At 46.6% G+C, this 23782-nt stretch overlaps 9 protein-coding genes across 9 annotated transcripts; 5 read left to right on the top strand and 4 right to left on the bottom strand.

Moving 5' to 3' along the window:
- Nucleotides 1-1184, bottom strand: EYB26_009023 (uncharacterized protein; the record flags this gene model as incomplete). The annotated part of the gene is made up of 6 exons (XM_054268274.1): nucleotides 1-276; nucleotides 333-391; nucleotides 476-606; nucleotides 766-788; nucleotides 982-1007; nucleotides 1115-1184. 6 exons carry the CDS (start codon nucleotides 1182-1184, stop codon nucleotides 1-3), a joined length of 585 nt encoding a protein of 194 aa, XP_054124249.1.
- Nucleotides 1185-3197: 2013 nt separating this feature from the next.
- Nucleotides 3198-4630, bottom strand: EYB26_009022 (uncharacterized protein; the record flags this gene model as incomplete). Its single annotated transcript, XM_054268273.1, has 5 exons — nucleotides 3198-3719; nucleotides 3775-4336; nucleotides 4406-4410; nucleotides 4477-4562; nucleotides 4618-4630. 5 exons carry the CDS (start codon nucleotides 4628-4630, stop codon nucleotides 3198-3200), a joined length of 1188 nt encoding a protein of 395 aa, XP_054124248.1.
- A 546-nt stretch (nucleotides 4631-5176) lies between these two features.
- Nucleotides 5177-7691, top strand: EYB26_009021 (uncharacterized protein; the record flags this gene model as incomplete). The annotated part of the gene is made up of 4 exons (XM_054268272.1): nucleotides 5177-5478; nucleotides 5541-6378; nucleotides 6432-6708; nucleotides 6763-7691. 4 exons carry the CDS (start codon nucleotides 5177-5179, stop codon nucleotides 7689-7691), a joined length of 2346 nt encoding a protein of 781 aa, XP_054124247.1.
- Nucleotides 7692-7899: 208 nt separating this feature from the next.
- On the bottom strand, nucleotides 7900-8986 carry EYB26_009020 (uncharacterized protein; the record flags this gene model as incomplete). The annotated part of the gene is made up of 2 exons (XM_054268271.1): nucleotides 7900-8707; nucleotides 8778-8986. 2 exons carry the CDS (start codon nucleotides 8984-8986, stop codon nucleotides 7900-7902), a joined length of 1017 nt encoding a protein of 338 aa, XP_054124246.1.
- An 807-nt stretch (nucleotides 8987-9793) lies between these two features.
- On the bottom strand, nucleotides 9794-11614 carry EYB26_009019 (uncharacterized protein; the record flags this gene model as incomplete). The annotated part of the gene is made up of 1 exon (XM_054268270.1): nucleotides 9794-11614. One exon carries the CDS (start codon nucleotides 11612-11614, stop codon nucleotides 9794-9796), a length of 1821 nt encoding a protein of 606 aa, XP_054124245.1.
- Nucleotides 11615-12850: 1236 nt separating this feature from the next.
- Nucleotides 12851-14461, top strand: EYB26_009018 (uncharacterized protein; the record flags this gene model as incomplete). Its single annotated transcript, XM_054268269.1, has 1 exon — nucleotides 12851-14461. One exon carries the CDS (start codon nucleotides 12851-12853, stop codon nucleotides 14459-14461), a length of 1611 nt encoding a protein of 536 aa, XP_054124244.1.
- A 737-nt stretch (nucleotides 14462-15198) lies between these two features.
- On the top strand, nucleotides 15199-17176 carry EYB26_009017 (uncharacterized protein; the record flags this gene model as incomplete). Its single annotated transcript, XM_054268268.1, has 4 exons — nucleotides 15199-15694; nucleotides 15763-16177; nucleotides 16236-16577; nucleotides 16642-17176. 4 exons carry the CDS (start codon nucleotides 15199-15201, stop codon nucleotides 17174-17176), a joined length of 1788 nt encoding a protein of 595 aa, XP_054124243.1.
- Nucleotides 17177-17423: 247 nt separating this feature from the next.
- On the top strand, nucleotides 17424-18906 carry EYB26_009016 (uncharacterized protein; the record flags this gene model as incomplete). The annotated part of the gene is made up of 2 exons (XM_054268267.1): nucleotides 17424-18283; nucleotides 18375-18906. 2 exons carry the CDS (start codon nucleotides 17424-17426, stop codon nucleotides 18904-18906), a joined length of 1392 nt encoding a protein of 463 aa, XP_054124242.1.
- Nucleotides 18907-21382: 2476 nt separating this feature from the next.
- Nucleotides 21383-23565, top strand: EYB26_009015 (uncharacterized protein; the record flags this gene model as incomplete). The annotated part of the gene is made up of 9 exons (XM_054268266.1): nucleotides 21383-21522; nucleotides 21585-21611; nucleotides 21664-21733; nucleotides 21788-21887; nucleotides 21940-22002; nucleotides 22060-22083; nucleotides 22138-22631; nucleotides 22690-23229; nucleotides 23290-23565. 9 exons carry the CDS (start codon nucleotides 21383-21385, stop codon nucleotides 23563-23565), a joined length of 1734 nt encoding a protein of 577 aa, XP_054124241.1.
- Nucleotides 23566-23782: the final 217 nt, after the last annotated feature.

The raw sequence follows: 23782 nt of genomic DNA, 5'->3' as shown, positions 1-23782 counted from the left end.
TTAGGCCTTCTTGGGTGTGGCCTTCTTGGGAGCGGCCTTCTTTACCGCAGGCTTGGCTGTGGTTTTCGTCACGCGGCCGGACTTGGTCTTAGTCTCAACCTTTGGTGCGTCGACAATAGCAGGAGCAGCTGTGGGGGTCTTGCGAGGCTTGGCAGTGTTTGCCTTGGGCTTAGCTGGAGCCTTCTTGGTGGTGGTAGCCTTCTTTGCGGGCTTAGCAGCAGTTGCCTTCTTAACGGCGGCCTTCTTGGGAGCAGCAGGTTTGGCGGCGGCAGGCTTCTATTGACTAGATTAGTGGCATGATCGTGGCACCCAGAGGGAGGATAAGAGCATACCTTAGCAACGGGTTTGGCAGCAGCCTCCTTCTTGGCGAGCTTCACGGGGCCAGAGGGTCCTGAGATATGTTAGTAATAATGACGATGATGGCGAGGTGAGGCGACAACAATGTTGACAACACATCGCAAGCAACATGACTAACCCTTGGGTTGGCTGAACTCTCCCTTCTCAACACCAGCCTTGATGGCCTTGTTGAACTGAGCGTCGAAAGCAGCTGGCGACACGACGGTGATCTTGTTGTTGCTCTGGACATATTTCTTGATGGATTGACGGCTATTGACACGTTAGTATACTGAATAATACGGAAAGGTAGAAAGTCAAGGATTAATGATCGACGCGCCGTAGATACAGCCGACAGATCATCATGCCTTGACGCGCCCGGAAGGACGCGATGAGGGTAGGAGGACCGGAAGGGTCCGGAAAACAACGTACCTGCTACCATTGCGATCTTTCAACTAAATTCAATTAAACAATGTCAGTCACGTAGACCATAAATAAAATAATAAACGATTCCAATTGCTTGTAATGCCGGGTAATGGTGATGGCTGTAGTCGCGCCATGAAACCTCACGGTCGCAATGTGAACCAGACACCCGAAGCACCAAAACAACTCGACAACCGAACCAAAACGCGACAGTGATCTACTTACGCTCACAATAGCATCCTTGATCATATCTATATAGAAATAATCAGCATTGATACGCGACTCAAACGACACCACAATCAATTTGACGCGACGTGGTGGCGAGAAAAGATCAGGAAATATACGAAGAAAAACATACCGCGATAGGAAGCATGGCTGGGAGCGGCCTTCTTGGAGGCAGCAGCGGTGGCAACTTTCTTAGGAGGCATTGTGAATGATGGGATGGATTGATAATTAATCGAAAGTCGATAAAATGTTTTTTCTGAAGATGAGGTATTCGTAAAGGTGCAAAGTTGGGAGTAAAAAGGAGCAAAATGCGAAAGAGGGAAGGGCGAGGAGAGGAAGCCGCGGGGCAAGGCGATTTATAAGGTAGCCCGTGTTGACACAAGATCAACCTTAGGCTTTTTCCCTCGCCTGTGTGGCCCCCCCAATCCCGGACCACGCAAGCGGCAATCTACGCTCTCTCTTTTTTTTTTTTTTTCACTTTAGTTTTTCATGCAACGCTTCTTCTGCCTTGCACATTTCTCTTATTGGCTTTTCCTCCTGAAAGCCGAGAAAAGTGGACACTTGATTTACAGAGTATTCTTGCTGTGCGTTGGCTTGACTGTCTTTTCTGGTTCCAGATGTGTTTGAAGACCGGTCCAACCAAAATACCTGACCTTGGACGCGTCGTGGTCATGGCATGTACGCTTTACTACATCATACTTTGACATTTTGGGTTTATTTCCTACATAGTAAATGGATCTTGTCGAAAAATAGAAGAATTAGAATTTGTGGACACTTAGATAACTAGCAAACAGCGCAACGAGTCATGTTCCCCTGTAAGTCATATAACACGGACGGTTGTTGTTGCTGTTTGTTGCTTGTCGCATCGCCCGGATTCAGACAGCTTCGATCGCTTATCATCTCTTGACGAGGGCTAGAACACGAGTAAGAGATGAACGGAATTTAGATAGATGGATGGATGGCTCTACCAACGAATACAAATTGTACCACTGCTCGATTCCAACGAAGATGTAGGCCTAGGTCAGCAGTACTTGACCGTATCGCTCACAGGGTCACGAGGTACCCTGCCAGACCAGAATCCAAGCACTGGGCCACAACCATTTTGCCTTGTTACTTCTTTGTTACATGGTTTTTTTTTTCTCAGATTAGAATGAAAAAGTTATTACATCAAATGCATGATAGCCATTACTCTCCCCCAAAAGAGCCACTTCCAACCTCCAACCGTTGAGTTGACTAGAGAGGACAACAGCAGAACTCGTTGACGTGGCTATCTGGCTCCCAGGCAAAAAGTAGGGTTCCAGATCGCAGGTGATTCCTCCAGGGTCACATGCAGGGAATGCTTGGCATTGACACTTTCCACTTTTAGCAATGTTTTCCTTGTCCGGTTAGTCTGCGCTGACTGTACCCTTAGCACCTCGTTAGTGTCCGCTGGAGGAACGTTCCCTTCCCTTTTCTTTCTTCATCTTCGAACTCTATCTATATGTTCGAACTCTTAACTATATGACTACAGCTTCAATGTGCTTGTATTGTCTTTTTTACTGATCTTTCTGGCCACGTATGATATTTTCTATTTTAGATACTGTCCTATGGTTTGAAATGCCTAGATATTTCTATCGATGGAAATTTATTTGTCAAATGTATTGCGATGCACGCAAAATCAGCAAAAATCAAGCTCATTCAGCACGTCCTGCATATGCGCACGATAACCCGAGCCCTTGCATCGAGTTTCCTTTCAACATCCTAGGGCTGCAGCAATGATTATCATTATAAAAATTGGATAGAATTATAGCTGACACCAGCTAAATTGTATTTGATTAATATTTGATTTTATTTTCATCTATTTCCAGTCAAGATCACGCTTCGAATGCAGCCGAGCTCGTTAGCGATGCGACCACCATTTTCTGTGATCCTCGTCGCATTTGGGAGTTTGATATGCTGCTTTTTGGCATGGATGTTTTGACCAAGTTTGTTCAGATATTAAATGACAAGAAAAGTGCTTATCACTGAATACAGAATCTTTTGACAGGGGGAGTAAAAATCCGGGGTTGGCGTACGTCTTGATAGACCACGCAAAATATCCCGCCACCCGAACGCCGGTTAACGCCTTGCTGTATGCATACTCTGCGGTTTTGTCAAGGGCTTCTGAGAGCCTGCTCTCCTAAATAAAAGAAGAAAAACTCAAGAGTCAAACGTGTAGAAATTCCCAAATCTGTCCCTCATACAGCGCGACGCGGACGCGCTTTGGCTTCCTTCTTAGCCTTGGCATCTTCCTTTTTCCGCTTCTTTTGCTCCTCAATTTTCTCGTCATGCTTGCGTTTCATGCTTGCCTTTTCTGCGTCAGTCTTGGCGACCGGTTTGAAAAATCCCTCAAGTCGAGACTGTTGCGCGGTCTTGAGATTCTTTGCCAATCGGGCGGCGCCATTGCGAACTCGGTCTTCACTGAAGCCTTTATCGGTGACTAGGAACTTGACCAACCCTTCCACATCGGGACTCTCCCATTTGAAATCGCATTGTGGATCATCGGCCTTTCTCACGTCGGGGTTGAAGAAGAGTTCTCGTGCCTCCTGGTACGGCCAGTCGTCGGGGATAACGTATTTCTTCTTGGGGTCGTTTTCAATGGCTTCCACGACCTTTTCGAGAGACCCATGCTCACGAATGAGCTTCAATGCAGTATTCGGACCGACCTTGGGGATGGGTTCTAGATAATCGCAGCCCAGAAGAATACACAGGTCGATAAACTAGTTGAATACGTGTTAGCTAAACCCGGCTATTTCAACTGCTGAAGTTGCTCACCTGTGCCATGTCCATGCCAAGACCTTCAAGAGCCTTGTCTAGATGGATTTCCAGGATGGGCTCCTTTCGCTGTTCACTAAATGTCAAATGACGCAGCAAGATCGGCGCTTCGAAGCATAGAGTATCCATATCCTCCGATGCAGCAGCATAAACTTTGCCTGCACGTGCCAAAACCGCACATTGTGCTTCAGCTTCTGTCGGAGCATCAATGTATGGAACGCCCATCAACTTCAAGAGCTTCTTGCACTCTTCATTATGCTCTCGTGTGACGCGAACGGTTCTTCGCGAGAACTTCTCCATGTCTTCTGCCGTACCAGTCTCTTTAGCCTCCTCATGAGCTTCGTGAGCTTCCCTCTTTCGCGCCGATCGCTTCGCGAGTTCGCCGCCTTTCATCTTTGGAGGGGCACCGTCGAAAACATAGAGTGGTTTGATACCGTTGTCGACAATTCGTAGTGTACGATAGAACATGCCCATGAGATGTGAGGTGGTCTCGCCCGCTTCGCTCATGAGTTGTTGACCATCTGATCGGACGGCAATCAAGAAGCTGTAAATGCTCATGGATCTGTAGACAAATCAGTAAGTTGAGAGTGCGACAATCGCAAGGGCGGAGGAGAATGGTGGGAATATTTACGCATCCTGCAAGACATGTCAGCTACTGTTAATTGCGATTCACATTCTGTATTCTGCAATATTTATACGTACAATCGCAACCTTGCGACCGAAATGGTTCTTGATTTCGCCTGTTTTGACGGCATCGGGGGCATTTTCAGAAATGACCTGGTAGAGATCTGGTTGAGTTGTTAGCTCTGGTGATATTGTAGCCATTGCAGGATGAATACTAACGTTTAATACCCATCGTGGGGGATCTAGATAATCTAGAGTTTCATGCGCTGGTCGAATGATAAACAGGAACAGAAGTTACCCTGAGAAAAAGGACAGAGATGTTACGGGTTAGAAAATTGAAGATGGCACAAAAAGATCCGAGGGAGACGCGGACAGACGCGCTGATGAGAGGTCAACGGGCGCGTGTAGACTATTAACCCATATTGGGACTAGCGTGTTTGTATCCTTGATGCCTTACTGCCTTGCTGCCTTAATGCCCTACCCGTACTGCCTGAGGATGGGCAAGCATCACGTGTCAATTCAACTCAATTAATTTATTGTTTTGGCTTGGCATTAATTTGGGGAGAGACCGGCCTATCCCCGACCCTCAGCAAATTCCCCGCTCACTACTCTGATCCCCCGGCCTCTCTGCCGACCTGCAGCCTAGGGCACTCTATAGCAGCTGTCATATTCACCACAATCACACCAGACCACATCGTACGTCCTGCGGCAATTCCTCGTCGCCTTGAATACCGTCGTCACAATGTCTTTTGTCAGGTGAACTACTTTATCCCCGACGATGAAGCGGAGTCGCATCCAGTTTGAAACCAATGGCGAGTACTCTTCCTCCTCTCCGGCGGCCACTGTCTCCGGGGGAGGTGGAGGAGGAAATATGTCCCAGATCGCAGATGATGAATCACGAAAAAATTCTCGACATATACCCAAAATCTCACGCAAGATTCGGGCCTGTACCGAATGTAAGCGACATAAGGTGCGCTGTGATATGAAGGTCGGAGACCAAATTTGCCAGAGGTGCCAGCGGATGGGTTTACAATGTGTGGTGAACAAGAGTCTTCAGACATTACTAGATGATGAAGCAGAGTGAGTTGCTGTTATACTGCGTTAAATAAAATAAAAAGAGATCCTAACCAATTCTGCTCTAGATGGAAGACAATGATCGAATTAGCCATGTCCGATTTATTGAGAAAGGCCCAGCTACCAGAACTATCATACTATCAAGCAGGTGGTCCCTCACCGCCACAGACTCGATTTAATGAGCGCGGCCGTAAATTATCAACTGCATCGATCGAAGCCACGCCTCGCACGGAAGAGCATACAGCTCCATCACAGAGCAATGGAATAAATCATTCACGTCGCCCAAGTTCCGGATACCGCACACATAGAGAACAGTCGCATTATTCCCCTGAAAGAGAGGACCCGGGGCAAGCATCCCTAGTCACAGCTCCAATGGGCAGTCTTTTCGAAGTCACACAACTTAGCCACTCCCGAGGAAATTCGCCTACGCGCCAGTATGCACCGGACCGCATGGTGGCTGCCGACTTCATATCGCGAGGAGTCGTGGATCTTGCCGAGGCCGAGGAACTCTTTGCCTACTTTGATGGACGCCTCAATCATTACTTGTGGGATGGCATGGTAATGCATCATGCAAATTTGCTGTCTGTTCGACAGTCCTCTACATTACTTACTTCAGCCGTCTTGGCGGTGACTGCTCTGCATATACCTAAAAAGGAGCGAGTCTTCGATACTTGCTATGCAGAATTTGCAAGACTGGCCTCGGATTCAATGCTGAACCGGCACCATAGCCTTGACGACTTGCGGGCTCTATGTATAGGTGCCTTCTGGCTATCCGATGTCAGCTGGAAACTCTCCGGGTATGCGGTTCGCATTGCTACTGAACGGAATCTTCATCAGTGTTACAGGAAAGCTATACAAGGCTCACCAGAACATCGTGAGCAGACTCAGCTGTGGTATATTCTTTACGTATGTATTGTTATAACTTGACTCGAAATGGACGTCTTGCTTACATAATATAGATCCTGGAACACCACTTCTCTATTGCGTACGGCAGACCGCCTATTATTCACGAAGATACTTGCATTACCAACCACGAAGTTTTTATGAACCATCCATCGATCAGTCAGCGTGATATTCGCGTTCATAGCCAGGTTGCCTTGTTCATCATCCTGACTCGCATCTACCATGCATTCGGGCCCGATGTTGATGTTGAAGTCTTGGAGCATGAACTTCCGCGAATTGAGGAATTTGATAAAGATCTTGAGAATTGGAGAAGACTCTGGAGACCACGAATAAGTGAGTACACTGCTCTTTTCAATAGTATTTACCTTATATACTGATCGCGTACAGCTGGAAATCCTTACGTTGGAGACTATCCTTGGAAAGCCGTGAATCTCAACTACAACTTCTCTCGTCTTACCCTGAACTCTACAGCTCTGAGAACCTATCATTGCGGGACTTCAACTCGACCGCTTTCGGCAGCCCGTAAGAAACATGCTGAGGTTGCCATTAGATCAGCCATCGCAACTCTCACTGTCGTCTTGGATGTCCCTGAAGTCCAAGAAAGTCTAGTGGGAACTCAGTTGTTCTTACACAGCATGATTACTTTTGCGGCAGTATTCTTACTCAAGATCGTTGTCAAAGTGCATCCTAATTGTGTCATCGGTCCAGGCAGTCAGCGTAATTCTCTTGCAGCTGCCGGTCTTGATATCGACATCCCCTATGTTCTCGAAGTTATTGAGAAGATTGCCAAAATTATGCTATCCGCAAGTGAGAAGGCGGGTGAACGCCATGTAAGCCATCACATTGCTCGAGGTCTCGGAAAAATGCTGGAAGGATTCCGAGAATGGGAACAGAGAAATGCGCAACAGAACAGACAACCAATACGACCACAACAGCCGAGCTGGCTCCACGACACACCATCGCTTTTCAGCACAGTATCCCTCACAAACCCACAAACCCTCGGTGGACGCGCAACAATCCTCAATCGTCCTCCTGCCATGCTCGGTGTTGCGCCGTTGTCATCTGAGCGTGGTAGCAATAACACCAACACTTCCAACAACAACATTCATAACGATGCCAACCACAATAACCACAACAACCACAACCACAATAACAATACCTTCCCACCTTCAAGTACAGCAGATCTCTCCGCAAAATCACAAGTTGGTCTATCCGAGGGATCACTCGATCCCATGATGACGGACATGTGGGGATTTGAAGAGGAGTACTTTCCTATGGGAGTGTTTGATTTCTTGCAATCACAAATGCCGGCTTGAGGAGGACAACTACTATACCCGTTTATTATTTTTATATATATAAGTATATATATATGATCAATGCAATAGATCTGATTTTTCTATTATAATCAAAAGCAAAAAGAGACCTTGATTGACTCGCTGTCTAATCCTCTTTTTTTCCAAAGCAAAATAAGCCCCTGAATAGCTATGAGACAGTCCCTAGACCTTGATGGACTAATACATAAGTCTAGCTAGGAAGCGCTAGTTCACCATCTTCAACCATAGTCCACCCATTCTCAGCGGGAGAAGAGGCGGTTGAATCAGAGAACGGGGACGAACCACGACCGTTGCTGTTTCCGTCACGATCCCTGAAACACAACTGGAAGCAGGAGGAGACTTTTGGAATATCAACAGCATGCCCCAAACTGCTACGGCAATATCCCCAACTATTCACAAACCTCATCCAGAATTCTTCAAAGACTTTCTTGGGGTCCGAGCAGCGTTGTTGTTCTTGTTGTGTGGTTTCGGATTCGCGCGCATACCAGTTTGAGACGGTATTCTCAGCGACCCAGATCTGTTTGGAGTCGCGATTGTACCAGATCGCGGCTGTGTTGGAGTAGAGAAAAGTGGCGCTGCTGAGATTCGAAGAAGAAGAAGAAGAAGAAGAAGAGGAGGAGGAGGAGGAGGGAGAGGATACAACGAGATTGCGCTTCGACGCCGGCAATGTGCACAGTCCAATCTTGATTGCCAACAGGTCATCTTCAGTCAGTATGCCTGGCATATCTGAGAGGGGTTTAAGTTCCAACGATATTGCGGCTGCGAATATATGGAGATAGCCACCGGGGAAATTGCCATCTTGGCCTTGGACTTGGGTGAAGTTTTCGATGAAGCTGCCGTTGTCATAGGGATTGAAGCAGGCGTCGAAAATCAGTCTGTTTTCCCAGTAGCGGGTTGAGCATATTGAAGAATCTGAAGTTGACAGTGACCGGTCTTCAATGCTCTTGTTGTTGTTGTTGTTGTTGTTGTTGTTGTTGTCCAGGAGGCCTGGATTCAATCTTTTACGTTTGTAATGAATTAAATTAGTCCAACAGGTTCATACACAAGGACAAAGGGAAAAGAGCATACTGCTCACAGACCATGACTACACAGTGAATATTTTCGTTTGTATTAGTATCGAAACGATATGCCTCAAAGACACCTGTGACATCGTGTTGAAGTGGATTGTAGTGCTGCTCAAGGAGATTGCAAAGTTTGTATTTTGTGGTACCCATGAAGCCTGTATCTATGCCATCTTTAAATCCCATGGCGATCCTCTGGAGGAAGTTAGTTGTCATGATTGCGATATATCACTGTGCTTGTCCGATGTCGTCCGGGGAAATAGTAGTAGATCGATATGATGGAGGCGTGTTGTGTGAGATTGTTTTATGCAAGGGGAGATTTTCTGACTGTTGTATACAGGAAAAATTCCGAAGGTCAACGACGAGATAAATTGTCATTGACATAATAATTAGTAGTGGATGGAACATAACGAGATTGTCATATTCAAGATTCCGTCGTCACTGTTATGCTTTCTCTTAGGGCTTAGTGCTAGGTAGACGGTGACATATTTGACCCAAACATTCACAGACTTTCAGAATCAAATTTGCAAATAGAAAAATTTTGGTATTGATTACACTGTCCGAAGATATTTCGCAATTGATGCCTATAATACCCCATCAAGACCGGCAAAGCCGCAAAGCCGCCTTACTACAAATCTTTTCTCCCTTTCGCATCAAAACCCCAACACGAACCGCGGAAAGCACAACTGAGAAGATAGAAAAGACTATATACGGAGCTTTTGCGCCCACAGGCTCTGAAACTTGTACATGAGCCGTGGTAATGAAACTGGACTACTGTCACCTGTGTCCAGGTCCAGGTGGTGAAGGTACTGCTTGATTGAAATTCCACATTTCATTAACGTTAATGCTAATTTGACTAATTACAGTACATGACGTCCACGCGCATTTGCGAGGCAGGTTGGTGTCAAATTTGGTCGAACATAGAATGGACTCGAACTGCCCTTCACATGAATAAGCTCATGCGCTTCCATCCTTCGACAGGGGCAAAGGAACAGGCGCGAGAACTCACGCGCTTTGAAATATCTAGCTAATCTGCCACTCTCCCCAATAGCTGCCGTCAATGTTGAACTGCCCCAGGCTATTCGATTGAAAGTTCTGCATAGTCACTTGTTGTCCACCAATGGTCCAGTTGGAGATATCTAGTCCCATAGTTAGACCAGATGCGGCTGGAATAATGCTTTCTCCCGTGCCAATACTATTTGTCTGTAGCCCGTCTGGGAAAGCCACATTCTTGACAACGACATTTTTGTAGTTCTGTAGGGGTGTGATTCGGACTAGGGACGGGCAAAGACCCTCGCAAACAACGTTTGAAACCGTCAGGGATATGGACTTGCTTGAATCAGGACTCATTCCACTTGCATAGAATGGAGAGGCCCCAATAATAGCCGAAGGCACCACTGTTTCTGACTTGATGTATCGGGTGTGGATAACATTCAGTGTGTCGATTGTCACTCCACTGATATCCCGGGATGTCCATCCCATCTGGATGATTGGATCATTGTGACATTTCCAGATCGTTGCCCGCGAGACAGATGCTCCGGAATAGTAGATTTTGAGTGCATCATCATTGACATGCCAGAAGACATCGTGCACGACACTATTAGGATAAATTTCTGGCCCATCCGTCTGGAAGAAGAAGGCTCCAACCTGCTTATAATCGTTAATTTGACTTGAGATGTCGGAGTTTCCATTAAAATCCATAGTGTTGAATGGCGGTGCATTGACCGTAGGCCCAACACAATACCATGTTTGACCACCCCCTAGGTTATTGTGCCACCACATCCGGAGGCTGGTCGTATCGCTCTTTACCGCAACGTAGTTGTCGGCAGCATTGGCTTGATAAACATAGTTTTCACCCGATAGGACACCATGGCCGGTTGCATAGAAGTTGTGCTTGGTGAAATACTCGATAGCACCCTTCACGTACGCGCCGGGGGCAAAGTAGACCCAATAAGTGTTCGAGTTCAGACGCATATGATTAGACCCTAATTTCCCCGAGTTGCCCGATTGATCTTGGTTCATCCAGTATACACCTGGTGGGAAATAAAGAATTGGCTTAGAGCCCCAGTCGCCATTATTGATAGGTCCCGGCGTCATAGTCTGCGTGTTGTAGGTTGTCATATGAGGAATCATGCCGGACGGAAGAAACGGGCTTGCGAAGATCACAAGTGCGTTGGTAGGCTCAACACCGACGGCGGTGCCTCCCGACGTGACGTACTCGTTGCCATCAGAGAGGAAGGTGTACAGATCATTCTTGAACTCTACTGAAAACTTGCGGCCATTCGCATCGGCTGGGATCCGGATGACAATCCCGCCATCGCTGGACTGAGAAATCGCATAGGAGATTGAGACTGGGCGAATAACAACATCACTTGGCGAGCCCAGCGATGAGCCATCAATGGCCAGGATTTTGATATCGACATCCTGGCTGTACTCAAACTGGGACCATGCCATATTGAGGCCAATACCAGGCTCAATCGAGATTCCATCATCAACGCCTGGATCTAGCGTGTTACTACCGGGGAGATCTGTGGGAGCATAGATGCGGCCATTTCCATTTCGGGGGATAGATTCATACACAAAGGAGTCATAAAATGTGTTTGCACCCGCTAGGCTCACTTGCACGGAATACTTATGAGATTGGCGCACGTTCCCTGGTTGGACAGGGGTCTGCGTGTTGATCTCCCCTGAATTATGCCACCAGGTACGGAAATCGGTGCCGCAATGGGTGTTGTTCGTAGTACCCTTATAGTTACGTGGATGAGAATCACAACGTGGTGGGTGCACGACTGCTCCGATGGCAGACTCGCTAATTGCAAGGACCAACGCAAGTAACTTCAGCATTGTGGGTATAAGTTTGAGAAGATTTTCTTTTCCTTCGCAAGATAAAGTAGTTTGGGAGGTTGCTTTCGAACGACCGATAGATACAGGATATGATGATCCTTTCTTATAGAGTTGTTTGTCGTTACGGAGCTTTCATCCCATGCCCCAACTCGAGATTACCCCGGATTTGACCCGGTGGTCATTCTATCAGCAGGACACAGAGTAAGAAATAAAGTCTATAGCGATCATTTGCCAATCCGATTGTGTTTGAAGAAATTCTGGGAATATTCCGAAGAGAAAGCTGCGGGGTGACAATCCGGGGTAGCGCCGAGATTGCGGGAGTACATCTCGTCGACTCGAATTTTATTGGGGATATTTTAGATATTCTACATAGTCAATGGTTCGAGGAAGCTCTGACTATCTTGGAAGTTGATGATGTGTGCGAAACTCAAGAGTTTTTGGGATGCTTATAGTTTGGTTGGCTGAAGCCTCATCCTCCTCATCCCCGCGCACAAACACTAGGCTCGGATTCCCCACCTGGGGATAGGTAGATGATTGAGCAGTGTTATAGTTTTAAAGACTTACGTGGAGTTTGCAACATGGGCACAGTTTCTGACTGGTTCCGTAAACTTCGTTAACTAGCGTTTTGAGTTTGTGGTGGCTGTCAGCTTCTGCCTACTATTCGACAATACCTACAAAATGTTCCCCAGGCTTGCCCAGGAAAAATGATCCTACTCCCGGACAGATGGGGGATTTCCCCGGAGAAGCGCCGATAAAGCCAATAGCGAACAACTATACCTTCGTTCGCTTAATACCACCTGAAAAAGGCAATGAATAGATGATTTACACTCACCACGGTCTTGGAGACCCCGCATATAAGCACTTTCCGAGTTTTTACAGTTCTGAGCATCATATATCGCATCTAATGAGAGTTATGGTTGTGGCGTTCAATATTTAAGCTTTGTAGCTCAAGTTCTGGTGGCGCTATCATTCTCCGAAGAAGCTCCATCATAGTCAGCTGTGTAGATTGTATGTGAATAGCTCTGATGGAGAAGAGAGCAAACGCAGCACTAGGAGCGACTTTCGAACATCGTATTTCAAGTGCTTTGTTTTCTCGACATCTACATATATTGTCTGATCTGCCGCTTGGTTGTCACTGACCGTTCCCTTTTACAAACCACTTCGGACAATTCATTTGTCACCTCCTCGTTAGCCATTTGATCTGCTAGGACATCTCCTTTGCCACCCCTTTCAACGATGGATTCCAAGGCTCATGTAGCCCATCTCGAAGCGGGAGCGTCGAAGCTGGAAACCGATATTGACGAAAACCTAGTCCATGATGCCAGATTGGCGACTGAAAAGGAGCACCGCATGACGCTTTGGCAAGGCCTCAGGTTGTACCCCAAAGCTGTTGGTTGGTCCCTTTTGATCTCCAGCGCAATCATCATGGAGGGTTATGACGTTGTGCTTATGGGGTCATTCTACGCATTCCCTGCGTTTAACGAAAGGTACGGCCATCGCATGTCAGATGGATCGTATGCCCTCTCTGCTCAATGGCAAGCCGGCCTATCCAATGCAATGAACTGTGGTCAGATTTTGGGACTTTTTGCCAACGGTATCATCTCTGAACGCTTCGGCTACCGAAAAACTATGATGTATTCCCTGGTGGCTACAGTTGGATTTATTTTTATTCTCTTCTTTGCCCAGAATGTCCAGACCCTTCTAGTGGGTGAAATCCTGATGGGAATTCCACTGGGCGTCTACCAAACCCTCTCCGTCACCTACGCTTCGGAAGTCTGCCCTGTCGCCCTTCGTGCCTACTTGACGACGTACGTCAATCTTTGCTGGGTTATCGGCCAACTGGTTGCATCTGGCGTGCTGAAAGGGCTTGCAAACCGGGCCGATCAATGGGCGTATCGCATTCCATTCGCTGTTCAATGGGTGTGGCCCATCCCAATCTTTATCGGTGTCTTGCTCGCGCCCGAAAGCCCCTGGTGGCTCGTTCGCAAAGGACGTCGCGACGATGCCATTTGCTCCCTCAAACGACTTACCTCAAACAGCGACACAGATTTCAATGCCGAAGAAACAATCGCAATGATGGTGCATACGAATGAGCTGGAAAAGGAAATCGCCGTGGGGACAAATTACTTGGACTGCTTCCGTGGAATGGACCTTTATCGTACCGAGATTTCATGTCTTATTTGGGCGGCTCAGAATCTCTGTGGCTCTGGCTTGATGGCTTACTCAACAGTCTTCTACCAACGCGCCGGCCTGCCGGTGTCCCAGTCCTTCAATATGTCTCTAGCTCAATACGCTATCGGTTTCTTTGGCACTGTCTTCTCCTGGTTTCTGATGATGCGTTTTGGCCGGCGTACTCTTTACGTGGTTGGCCTTGCCATTCTGACAGCTCTGCTTCTTGTGGTGGGCTTCATATCTATCGCCCCTGCAACCACAAATACCGCTTGGGCCACAGGCTCCATGTTGCTTGTCTACACATTCTTCTACGATTCAACGGTTGGTCCAGTCTGCTACTCGCTTGTGGCAGAAATCCCTAGCACACGTCTTCGAATCAAGACAGTCGCATTGGCACGGAATCTGTACAATTGTTTCAGTATTCTGAACGGTGTTATTATTCCCTACATGCTGAATGTTGACGCTTGGAACTGGCGTGGCAAGGCGGGCTTCTTCTGGGGAGGCCTTGCGCTGCTCTGCTGGGTGTGGGCTTATTGGCGTGTCCCCGAGCCGAAGGGTAGAACTTACGCAGAGATGGACGCCTTGTTCGAGCGCAAAGTTCCTGCTCGTAAATTCGCATCAACGAACGTGGAGCTATTCCACGACGAATCAGAGACGGTCAACACTACTAAGTAGTTCTAGTCAAGTCTAAATGGAAGCCAATGTATCCCATATCTGGATAACTGGCGGTGGGTGTGTATCGAGTGTGAAGTGAGAAGTAATCTTCAAAGGCCGGGGTGTGCAGGAAGAGATTCATATTTCGTGTTTTAGTTAGATTAGCAATACAGAAGCAATAACAGTGTATATACAACCGCCTAAATTTACCACCTTTTCACCAGAGCTCCATTTTGGAGGAACTGTTGAAGCCCTAGTCGCCTGCTCATCGAACAATATGCTCTCCTTAACAAGGGCACACCACATCAGCTGACTTACCTGACTCTCAAGGCCTTGCATTATCTTTTCTAGTTAACGTCCAATAGAAAGCTAGTATATTTTTAGGCTCCAAAATATCCCTGCCATGTTGGCAATGTAATCATAGAGGTCTGATATTGATATTCCGAAGAAGCCCCGATGGAAAGATCGCCGCACGCAATGGCTAGGCGTTACATAGTCTGTCAGCCCCATCTACGCCAATCAGGGCTTTTATTAATTACTAAATATTGAGAACAGCCCGCTTTTGTAGGTGGGCTGCGCTAATAACGGACATTTTTTCGAGTGGCCGACGGACAATATGCACGCACCTAGGAAACCTTGGAAGTAATGTACTATATATTCGCTTATCCTCCCTCTTGTCCTTCTCGAGGGGAAAAAAGAAGAAGAGAATATCGTGGCCCAGTTACCATTGAAAGATTCAGAAAGTCTTAAACTATATAATGGGTTCTATTAGTGCAACCAGCCAAACCACTGCAAAACAGAGCAGAATGAGGGCGTGGTGGAAAGAAAGCACTGTCTATCAGATATATCCTGCATCTTTTAAGGACTCCAGTGGAGATGGCATCGGTGACCTCAAGGGAATTATTTCCAAACTTGACTACATCCAGGGACTTGGCGTGGACATTGTTTGGTTAAACCCGATTTTTAGCTCTCCCCAAGTCGACATGGGGTATGACATCTCCGACTACTACGACATCCATCCACCCTATGGAACGATGGAGGATGTGAATATGTTGGCCGAGGGTCTTCATAAGCGAGGAATGAAATTGCTGATGGATCTGGTTGTTAACCATACTTCAGATCAGCATCCTTGGTTTCAAGAGGCGATCTCTTCGGTCTCCAATCCGCGTCGTGACTGGTATATTTGGAAGAAGCCGATAGTAGGAGAAGACGGCAAGCCCCAGCCACCCAACAATTGGAGTTCATATTTTGGAGGTATAAAGCCATTTGTTGTTAGAATTTTAAGATGCAGATCTAATGCTGATTGTGAGTGTCTGATCTAGGAAGTGCATGGGAATACGACGAGCGATCTGGAGAATATTACCTCCACCTGTTTGCCAAAGAACAGCCGGATCTCAACTGGGAGAATGTCGAAGTGCGGAAAGCAGTTCATCGTATCATTCGGTTCTGGCTGGAGAGGGGTGTTCATGGCTTCCGCATGGATGTGATTAATTTTATCAGCAAGGACCAGAGTTTCCCTGATGCGGCGATTGTTAGCAACTCCAGGTGGCAGAATGGGTCAGCACACTACGCATGCGGACCAAGGCTCCACGAATATCTTCAGGAGATCGGTGCAATTCTCAAGGAATACAATGCTTTCTCGGTTGGAGAAATGCCCGAAGTGAACGACTATGACGAAATCCTCAAGGCTGTTGGTTTTCAACGTGGCGAGCTGAACATGATCTTCCATTTTGAGATGTACGCCGTATTCCATTCTTTGCCTGGATCAGAACAAATTCTAACACACACTGAACAGTGTTTCTCTCGATCATGGTGACGGCGGCAAGTTTACTGCTAAAGATTGGAACATGCAGGAGCTAAAGTCCGTGGTATTGAAGTGGCAGAAGTTCATGCATGAGAACGATGGATGGAATGCGCTATATCTTGAAAACCATGACCAGCCCCGCATTGTCTCGCGATTTGGCTCGGATCAGCCGGAGAATCGTGAACAGTCAGCTAAGATGCTGGCGGCCTTCCTGGGCTTCCAGAGCGGCACCTTGTTCATATATCAGGGCCAGGAATTGGGAATGCCGAATGTGCCCAGGAATTGGGGGATTGACCAATATCGGGATATCGAAACGTTACATCATTGGAAAGAGTAAGTTATATTCTGATCGTAGTCCTGTTATCCTCTATCTTCTTTGCTCACTGGCCATCGACAGGGTCGTCTCCGAAGGACTGGCAGACCCAATCGTCTCCCTTGGAGAGTACAGGTTGAAGTCTAGGGATAATGCGCGCACCCCAATGCAATGGGATGCGTCAGTAAATGCGGGCTTCTCGACCTCAACGCCATGGATTTCTGTCCATGATGACTACCAGAAATTCAATGCGGCCTCGCAAATAACTGATAAACACAGCGTGTATCACTTTTGGAGCACAATTCTAGCTCTACGAAAATCACTTCCTGATCTTCTCGTGTACGGATCCTTTGATCTCATTTCTAGTGAGCATCCGGATATGCTCGGTTATATGCGAGTTTCAGATAGCGGTCGAGTGGCAGTAGTTGTCGCCAATTTTCGTCCGTGGGCTGTCGCATGGACTCCCCCGCATTTCAGTAATATCGGATCTGGGGAAATTGTTTTGACAAATTACCCTGGTCGCCGAAGCCTACGGTGCATCTCCGAAGAGCCGCTCAATCTCGAGCCATTGGAGACATTTCTGTGGCTTCAAGACATGGAGGAGTCGTCACGCTTGTAAGATGTTACTGGTAGTGTATAGGAAGCTGTTAATCTACATTCAAACTTTGATTCAGTGGCTCGTATTCATATTTAAGCCTCGGTAACGTAGTCCAATCGGTGGATGTTTTGGCGTATGCCGGAAAAGGCCCGATTGTATCAACTAGCGCCCCGTGAATAAGAAACTAGTGCTATATAATATTGCATATTTCCTCCATTCGGCGCACTAGAGCGCCGTGTTGGCATTGTTTCGGACAAATCTGCAAAAGATGGATGGCTTCCGCGGCGCTCCAGCAAGGGTCTGTGACAACTGTCGCCGACGAAAGATCCGCTGTAACCGCGAACAGCCATGTGACAAATGTTTGGAAATCTCTTTGGTCTGTGAGTACAATGATATCGCGCGCCGGAAAGGGCCCAAGGGTCGCCAGGCCCCCATCTTGACCTCTCTGCGTTCGACAGCGAAACCAGATGGCTCGTCGACACTGACTCACGACGCCCAGTCTATCAACGATGTAATTGCCGAATTTTCACCAGTGTCTATGGTTTCATTGAATGACTGCCTGTCCTCAGCTGATTATGAGGTTTCGCTGTTGCCATCTGAAATATTCACTGCCGGCCCGGCTCCAGGGCCGCCACGAATCTCCTCCACGCAGCTTCAAGCGCATTTACACGTCTTCTTAACATATCTATATCCCATCATGCCCGTTGTGGACAAGGATGCCCTTCTGCTAGACTGTGCCAACCCCGAGGCATTGGGTCCCCGTCGCTATGCACTTCTGGTTGCCCTCTCTGCTGCCGCCCATTTGCAGCTGAACCTCGATATGCCACAGACAGCCGCCACAGTCGATATACCCCAGTCAGGCCAAAGTCTCCTTAGAGAAGCATTGCGGACGCTGCGGCAATTCGACCCCCTTGAGGACCCACACGTTGACAACGTTCTCACCATGTTCTTCCTGTTTGCTGCGTATGGAAATCTCCGCAAAACGCACCAGGCTTGGCATTATCTTAACCAAAGCATTTGTTTTGCGTACATGTTGAAGCTGAATGTAGAGTCTACTTACACGACTTTGAATCAGCATGAAGCTGACATGCTTCGGAGAATCTACTGGCTTCTTTTTATCACAGAACGGTAGGACTTCTAGCCTTTCTACTTTCCCTCGCCAACCTGTGAAACAAGGACACTTTTTGATCGATCAGTCCCGACTAAATACCTAAGATAGTGCCTACGCCCTCCAAACTGGTCGACCAGTCATGCTTCGAGCTACTATTCAGAAGCCCGCAGTCTTCCGGTCCGAGTCGCCAATGATGATGTATGGCTTTAGCAACCTTGTCTTGCTCTTCGAGAAAATCCTCCCTGATTTCTACGACTGGAACCTCGGCGATTTAGGTGAACCGTGCGATCTCTCATCTTTAGCGAATATATATAAGTCTGTCGCTTTCGCGTCACCTCTGCTAGACGAAGTTTCTGAGACAAGCCGGGTTGATTTTGTCCTCACGCAGCAGTGGCTTCAAACCCGCCTGTGGCGATTTTGCATGAATCGAAAAGACTTCTGCCAGGTGCAGAATAGCTCAGATCTACCTATAATGCTCCCAGCCATAGCGGGAAAGAATGTGATGGCCTGCTTATCTTCGGTAGCTCAGAAGTCAACTGATGCACATGGTATTGGAGCAGTAGGTTATATTGCCTTCCCCCTTTTCCCAGCCCTTCTCTCGTTCGCCAATCTTTCTGGCGGTGTATCAAATTTCCAGTGAACGCATGCAAAATTATAATCCCAGACAGATCAAGCTAACTGCTTATGAAAGGAACAAAAATTATACGACATTGGGGAATGCATATTCCAGCTCACACAACAATCATCCCCTAAGACCATCGAATTATTGAAGGCGTCTGCCGTTGACGTAAGAGATATATTGTGCGGAATTCTAACGGCATTATCCCAAATTCGAGGATCCCAATCGTATTTACTCCCAGCACTGCTGCAGCAATCTCGGGGACTTTTAGGTTTTGAAGATGTCCCTCAGCCATTGAGCGAAATATGCCACTTATCAGAGACTAATGACGAGGAGTCTCTCTAGCGCAAGGGTACGGATCGATCTGTCCTGCGAGTCTTTCACAGTTCCTTTTTCATGCAAAAGCACAGGAAGTCTTATCCTTGTAAAGTTATACATATGTGTATATATGTATATCAATTCAGCCCGTATTCTCGCTTCCAAGGTTGTCTCGAGTTTTTGCGTCTTCTGACTCTAGCTACCCCCCTGTATCTGCGTTGCTTCTTGTTTTTTGGGCATACCATGGATTACTAGTAGGAGTTGATATGAGGGCTAGTACGTTAACTTAAAAAATTGAAATTATTCAGAGAGAGCTAACACTAATTTTTATCGTCTGCAATTTCTTGTAGAAATATCTAAATATGAAATGAAAATTATCATCCACACCTTCAAGTCGATTGGGGGTTAGATAGGGCCAAGAGATAGATTGTGTGTGTGTGAGAAGGCCTCAGAAGCTTACAAGTTCAAATTGCTCTGTATATTGAATTGACAATCAGAGACAAACCACATGCATTCTACCAGATATCTTCTCTTAGAAAAAGAAGTATGCCCAACACTCAACCACTTTTGCGTCATCCTTGTGCGGGGTGCCTATCTCCCGAAGGATTTGCTCCATTATTCGAGAAGGATCATACAAGATGATTGTCCATGAAGCATAGCGCACGAACTTGGGCCCTTGGAACCTTTAAATATGGCCGTGGCTGTCATATCCGAGCATGTACCTAGCTAGATACAGGAGCCCTACTCCGCGAGATATAAAGTATGCATCCCCAGGCGTCAGTACTGAGCGTTTTATCTTCATTCTGGCCATTTACTAGGATAAACATAGAACGCCACCCTCTATGTATACAGTGTAACAAGACCTGGAAAAAACATGTAACTTTAGCCTGTGTGGATTATGACATGTAAGGGAGAAGCCACCCACCACATTCGACCTTGCCGCTTACAGCGTTTTTAGGGCTTTCCAGCTTGATCCGAACGTGAATGTACATAGGCTATATACTATCGCCTCAAAACAACCACAAACCTTCTATATCTGCGACACCTGAATCATGTCGAGTAAAATTTACAAATAGCTGACTCGAACAGAAACAATATTGTTGCTTGGTGATACATCGTCAGGTACTTTATGTGTGTGCTGACATTCCGGAGTACCTACTTAACTCACTACATGTGTATCCATTTTAGCTACTAAGTTCCCAGACAACATACGATCAGCTTACAATCTGTTCAAGACCTAGAAATTTATCTAGAGGTTTAAAAAGAGAATAAGGATAAAATTGCGAATGTTGAGGAGCGATCGCCCTATGTGAAACGGGAGCTTGAGTGGTGAGGCAAAGCTGAAACACGCAGGGAACGCCTCTTTGTGTCGGCCTCCCATTCCTAAACCCTAGCGAGACGCCTTTTATTCCTCTTGAAAAGGAGATTATTCATTGCCGCGTCGCCTATTCTATCTTTTTAAATACGTTGAGAGAGCTAAATTGATTATTTTAATTAAGCTAAATTGTTTGAATCGAACCCAAATACCCGTCCAGTGCTGGCTCAGCCACTATGAATGTACATTAGCCCCTGACTCTGATGATTCTACACAAATTGGTCTGTCACCATTGTACATCAATGACCACGAGAATCTGGGCACCACTAGTCAATAATGGAGCAATATCGTTCTTCTAACCAGATACGACTAACTAGAAACCAACACATGGGATAGTCTGAGACTCTCTAGACTTCGAATACATCGTGCGCGTTCCCTCTTGATGAAACCGGCCCATGCCCCCTCGAATCCAGAACCGAGACATACAGAGTCCGACAATTCGTATGCGGAAATTTCGGCACTTTCTCGGCCCAAGACCATCTTGAAACTGAATGTTTGAGCATTCGCAGGCTTGGATTTTGACTATTATATTGACTTCCCGCCCGAAAGGCATTTTCATGCTGACCCCTTCGTCCCCGATGCCTGTAAAACTATATATGCTGGCCTCGCCCAATTTTTGACGATTTCTAGGTATGTTGAACTCTTGGCTGGTAGAACCATCTACCTATGCAACATTTTAAACTGACGATCACTTTTTAGCCTTTTGAATTGATTTCATCTTGGCTTATATCATCGCCTACTCCTACATAGGAGCTTACCTTTCAACGTACCTCGGGTTTCTAAGCCCTATTAATCTTCACAACAATGGATATGCAGTCGGATTACAAGGTTGAATTCCAAAGCGAGCGCGCACGATGGCCGCCTCTGACGAGAATGCTCATGTCGGGCGAGATGAGTGGCTATGTGCCCAAGGAATTGACTATGAAGCAAAAGTTTGATCGCTGGTAGGTATTCAGCAAAGTCTGATAACTGAATAGTGACTGATAATTCTTTTTATTAAAAAAAGGATGATCAATGAAGGCTGGCGAAGATTGTAAGTTTCTATTCTCTTCAAAGAGGAAAATAGCAAGCTAACCGGAAGTTAGTACCGTGTTTTTATTTGTACTCGTTCAGATTCTGGTCTATATTTTCGGATTCATGAATTATGCGTTCAAGGTAAAACTTCAATACACTCGAGGACTATGGAATTTTGCGCTGATAACTATGAAGGACAATTTGAATACTGCCCGAGCAACATACACGTGGACATATATGGTGGCCAGATCTGCGGCTTTGGCTTTGCATCTTGATGTCGGCTTGATTCTTTTTCGTACGTCACACTGTAAGAAACTAATCGCTTCACTTGATACTAATCTGTATAGCTGTCTGCCGAACATTAATATCCCTTTTGAGACAGACGCCTCTTAATGGGATCATTCAATTTGGTAAGTCAAAGTCAATAAGCTTTCTGGGTTAATCCGTCGTTGACCAAATGAATATAGATAAGAATATTACTTTTCATAAGTGTGAGTACTCAGAATCCACGGCTTGCTGAATGCAGACAACTAATACTGTTTTAGTGGTCGCATGGGCAATTGTATTCTTCTCCTGGGTACACACAATTGCGCATTTGAACAACGTAGCCCAACTCTCCGCCAAAAACGGCCAGGGCTTCGCGGGCTTCCTTCGAGCTGGTTTCTTGACAGGCCCAACCTGGACAGGATGGATTATGCTGATCGCCCTCATGCTCATGGTCGGAACATCGGTCGAAAAGCCGCGACGCGCAAACTTTGAGCGTTTCTGGTATACGCATCACCTGTTTGTTGTGTTTTTCGTTTTCTGGTCCATGCACGGTATCTGGTGTATGATTCCGACGGATTTTGCGCCGTTTTGTTCTGGAAACGGTGTTTTCTATCAGTATTGGATCTATGGGGCCGTGATTTATTTGGCTGAGCGAGTGGCGAGAGAGATTCGAGGACGACATGCGACGGTCATTTCGAAAGTGATCCAGCATCCCAGTAATGTCGTTGAAATTCAGATTAAGAAGGAGAAGACCATTACAAAGGCTGGCCAGGTGAGTGACACTCCTTCTCTTTTCGAGGAAGCGCATGACATTAAACAATGCAATACAGTACATCTTCCTCTGCTGTCCAGAAATATCTCTCTGGCAATACCACCCATTCACTCTCACTAGTGCCCCTGAAGAAGATTATATATCTGTCCACATCCGCTGCGTCGGCAACTTCACCAAAGCTCTCGCCAAAACCCTAGGTTGCGAGTTCGAGTCCGGCAAGAACAAAGGCAAAGACGGCAAAGGCGACGCCTCCGCCGTCGTCGGAATTGATAAAATCGGCACCGGCGATAAGGATCTTGATCCAAGGATCCGCCGCATTTTACCACGAATCTATATCGATGGTCCGTTCGGTAGTGCTTCAGAAGATGTATTCAAGTACGAAGTGGCCATGTTGGTTGGAGCCGGTATTGGTGTTACGCCATTTGCATCCATCCTGAAGAGCATCTGGTATCGAATGAGTCGCGGCAAACAGCAGACGAGGTTACGTAAAGTGTACTTTTTCTGGGTTTGTCGAGATTTCGGGTCATTTGAGTGGTTCAAATCATTGCTCTCTGCTATTGAGGCGCAGGATTTGGAGAGTCGGATTGAGATCCACACTGTATGATCCCTTCTCTATGCCTCCTTTCTATACAGGATAGGCCAACTAACGAGAGAATAGTATCTGACCGCCAAAATCAAACCTGATGACGCGACAAACATCATGATCAACGACGCCAACGCTCCCCAAGACACAATTACAGGCCTCCGAGCACCCACAAACTTCGGCCGACCAAACTGGGATATGATATTCCGGTCAGTCCGCAAGATCCATTCACCAGCTGAAGCGGGTGTATTCTTCTGTGGGCCCAAGGGTCTTGGAAGTCAATTGCATATCAAATGTAATCAGCACTCGGACCCAGACTTTGAGTTTGTTTGGGGCAAGGAGAATTTTTAGCTGAGAAAAGATATCCCATTTGGTTCCTTTTTAGAATATTGTTGTCTTTTGGCCTTGTGTTTGTTTGCGATGTGGTTCTTCTGGAAGAATCCTTGCATGAGATTGGCTGGCATATAATTGTAGATTTAGCATTGCTTAATGAATCATGGAGTTTATGAGTAGAGAGGTTTAATATCGGGTCTTCCAGGGTTCTTATACCTAAAGCGCCAATTGATTT

The sequence above is a fragment of the Talaromyces marneffei genome, chromosome 7, assembly GCF_009556855.1.
Source record: "Talaromyces marneffei chromosome 7, complete sequence".
Lineage (NCBI taxonomy): Eukaryota > Fungi > Ascomycota > Eurotiomycetes > Eurotiales > Trichocomaceae > Talaromyces > Talaromyces marneffei.
The sequence above is the reverse complement of the archived record's forward strand: the minus strand, read 5'-3'. Positions and strand labels throughout refer to the sequence as shown.